General features: G+C 32.0%; 1 protein-coding gene across 1 annotated transcript; it reads right to left on the bottom strand.

Moving 5' to 3' along the window:
* Positions 1 to 256: 256 nt before the first annotated feature.
* LOC120090638 (L-type lectin-domain containing receptor kinase IX.1-like) lies at positions 257 to 3,465 on the bottom strand. Its single transcript, XM_039048357.1, has 2 exons — positions 2,231 to 3,465; positions 257 to 911 (listed from the first exon to the last, which is right to left on the bottom strand). The coding sequence occupies exons 1-2, from the start codon at positions 3,463 to 3,465 to the stop codon at positions 257 to 259; spliced, it is 1,890 nt and encodes a 629-aa protein (XP_038904285.1).
* Between the last annotated feature and the right edge of the window lie 337 nt (positions 3,466 to 3,802).

Here is a 3,802-nt window from a genome sequence, read left to right as displayed (position 1 = left end):
GAACTATTGCATCGATGAGTAAACTAAAAGTTATAGTATTTGTTAGTCTATAGCCCAAAAAATAAAACTATAGTCTCTGTTATACATCTAAAATCAAATGCTAATAGCAATCGATTCTCGCATCTAAAAACCATTTTACTAACATAATAACAAACTTTTGGTCCGAGGATAGAATAAAAGCAAAAGAATAGGTTGGGTGATGAAATTAGTCGAACAAGATTTAAGTTGAAAGAATAATATACAATATTGCATATTCCTATGTTCTCAAAGGGCTAAAAGTACAAGTCAAGCTCAAATTTTCTTCTGGATATGCAACATTGAGTTTATAAAACTTAGAGGAAGCATGATTAAAAATTGGAAGAGGCATTTTTAGTGGTAAATTAGGCATTGGCTCTTGAAAACTAAGAACTTGAATCACTTGCTTAATGGATGGCCTTTGAGTAGCATCAGGATGAGCACACCACAACCCAACCACACTCAAACGCTCAACTTCTCTTTCCTCCACAAATCCATCTCCAAGTTTTTTATCCAATATTGCTTCAACTAGCTCCCCTCTTCCATAAGCATCCCAAACCAACTCTATCAGTCCCTTTCCTGAATTATCACAACACTTTCTTCCACTCACAATCTCAAGTAAAACCACTCCATAGCTGAATATGTCTGATTCTTTGCTTGCCCGACCGCTGCTTATGTACTCCGGAGCCATGTACCCAAACGTTCCCACCAACCCGGGTCTTTTCGAGTTGAGTTCATGTTTTACGAGCCTCGCTAATCCGAAGTCGCCGAGCTTTGCAGTGAAATCAGAATCAAGTAGTATATTGCTTGATTTGATATCTCTGTGGACAACACTATGCTCCCGTTCTTCGTGAAGGTATAGTAGGGCAGATGCCAGTCCCAAGGATATTTTGTACCTAAGTTGATTAGTATATGGAGAAAAGAAATATTAAAGCTTTTGAATAAGGCATTGAATTAGCACCATATTAAGAGCAAGAGATTATGTATTTGAATAATTGAATTTTGTCCCTTGGGTTTCATAAAACTTGATTAATAATAGTCCCTACTTACTCAAGCCACTGACTGATTGAGAAAGTGCAGGTAGTTATTTTTTACAATGATTTGTATCTTTCTTATGTATAATGCTTGACTTCTTCACCAAATTTCAACAATAAAACAAGTTTTTTTAAGCTATTTTTTTAGTTTTAAAAAATTTTCAAAACAAAAAACCAAATGGTTATCAAATAAGGCCTATTAGTTTTTAGTTTTTTAAAATTGAGCTTATAAATACTCCTTCTACTCCTAAATTTCTTGATTTGATATCTACTTTTTACCAATGTTTTAAAAAACCAAGTCAACTTTTGAAAACTAAAAAACAGTTTCTGAAAACTTGTTTTTGTTTTTGAAATTTAGCTAAGAAAAAGTCAACTCTTGTAAATTGAAAGAAAATATGCTTAGTTTTAAAAAAACCAAAAACAAAATACGAATTAGTTACCAAATCCGATCTATCAATACTCATTTACCCTAAGTCCCATCTAAAATCATTGGTTAAGTTTAAATCCAACCTGTTTTTTGTTTTTTGTCGACTCGCTCACTGAGTCAGCTAAATACAAAAGTCCACTTCATTGACATATATAGGTAACTCAAACTATCATGTATTCAATTCATATCGAAGTACACAAAAGTTCAAATTTTAATTTATAATTGGTTAAAATATCTTTTTGATTCTTATATTTGAAGTTTGTTCAATGTTAGTCACTACACTTGTAGTTGTCAAATCTTAATCACTGTACTTTCAAAATCTTAAATTTAGTCCCAATGCGAGTTTATTATTAATTTTTTAAAAAACTTTTATTATCTATTAGAATTTTTATTATAATTTTTGAAAATATATTCACATATTATATTTTTTTTCGTGAAAATTATTATTATTATTTAACCAATTTCAATAAAAATTAATTTTGAGAAACTAAATTTAAAATTTACTGGATGTATATGAACTAAAATTGAACAAACTTCAAAGCATAAGGACATAGTTTAACCTATATATAATTTATCCAATTTTAAATGGCACTATAATACAAGAAATTCTATATATATTTAACTTAACCAAATCTAATGTGAGAGGTAGCTCGTGTTAGCGACCATGGCGTCAGTGGAACCACTAGCTTAATGAAGGTGACATGTATTAGACGTAAATTTAAAACTTTTTGAGTATAGTGATAATTGAACGCACCTGAGCGGCCACGGGAGAGGAGGGCGATTTGCAAAAAGATGAGAATGGAGAGTACCATTAGGCATGAACTCATAGACAAGAAGAAACTCAGTATTATCTTTCTCATGACACCATCCAATAAGTTTCACCAAATTCTTGTGCTTCATCCCATTAATAATCTTGACTTCACTTAAATACTCTCTCTTTCCTTGTATTGAGCCTTTGAAGATTTTCTTAACAGCAACTGTTTTATTAGCACCAGGCAAATGAGCTTCAAACACTGCCCCAAACCCTCCTTCTCCCAATTTTCTATTCACTGCAAAATTATCAGTGGCCATAGCAAGATATTTGTAAGAGAATCTCCTTGGTTTTGAAGCTTCTTCTTTGTTCAAATCAGAATAAATTGAAGCCAATTTCATCACCCCATGTTCTTCATCATCATCTTTCTTCATTCTCATCAAAGAAATTATTAATATTGAAATGATTGCTATTACAAAAACACCCACCCAAGCTATTAGAACAGCTAATAAATTCATGTCTATGGCCTTTTCATCACTAATTTCTTCATCTCCATCTAAATTACTTGAACTGAATTCCCAAAATTCAATGATGAGATCCTCAACCGAAGCAGCTGCAAACCCAATCGTCAAATTTTCGCCAAGAATCTCCATCAAATGGATTTGATGAGAAAGAGTTATTGTATAATTGTTATTATTGTTGTTGAATGAGACACTCAGATTCTTAGTAGTTGAGTTGTAAGAAATCCAAACAAGGGTCTTCTTCTTCTGATCATGATTTGTTGAATAAGTTGATGAAGCAATTGAGCTATTGTTGATGCCAATGTGTTGAAATGGGGGATTCCATTCAAATTCAACATAAAGGATTTGGTTTTGAGTAGAATTAAATAGACCTACAGAGGAAGAAGAAGAAGAATTAAGTGGTGGGTTGAATTCAGATGGAGCAAGGAAAAAAGCCAATCTATTGCTATGAGTAATAGTGGAGTTACTATTGTTGGTGTTTTTCATGAAAAATGAGAAGTGGGTTTTAAAATTGGTATGATCACAAAGAAGGAGGTTTTGGGCATAAGTGGCCCAACCAAGTTCACCATTAAATCTAATGGATTCATTTATAGGTTTTGCATCTCCATGAAAAACTATATTGGAATTGGAATCAAAGTTGTTGATTTGGAAAGAAATGGAATGAACTTGAGGAGAAAGAAAAAGAAAGAGCATGAAGAAGAACAGATGAGATGCCATGGTCATTGAAGAGAGAATTATTGGGGAATTTGAAATGGAAAGTGATGCTAAATTTTAAGTATTTAACAAGGAACTTTTGCCATGGTTGACTTTAATTCCTTTAAATTATAAAACATATACACACAATAATATGACAGATGTATATGTTTTTTCTTCTTAGTAGACAACAATTGGGAGGTAAGAAAAGAAAGTGGGAAATGGTAAAAATAGCTCCACTAAAGTAGTCCAAATAAAAAATGGTAAAAAACTTGTGGATATTTTGAATCATTGCTAGCATTTTTTAAGGATGGAGAATGGTTTTTTTTTTTTTTTATTCCATTTAAATCATTAGAATAGC

Source organism: Benincasa hispida, chromosome 11 (assembly GCF_009727055.1).
Source record: "Benincasa hispida cultivar B227 chromosome 11, ASM972705v1, whole genome shotgun sequence".
Lineage (NCBI taxonomy): Eukaryota > Viridiplantae > Streptophyta > Magnoliopsida > Cucurbitales > Cucurbitaceae > Benincasa > Benincasa hispida.
This window is presented reverse-complemented; position numbering and strand designations above follow the sequence as displayed.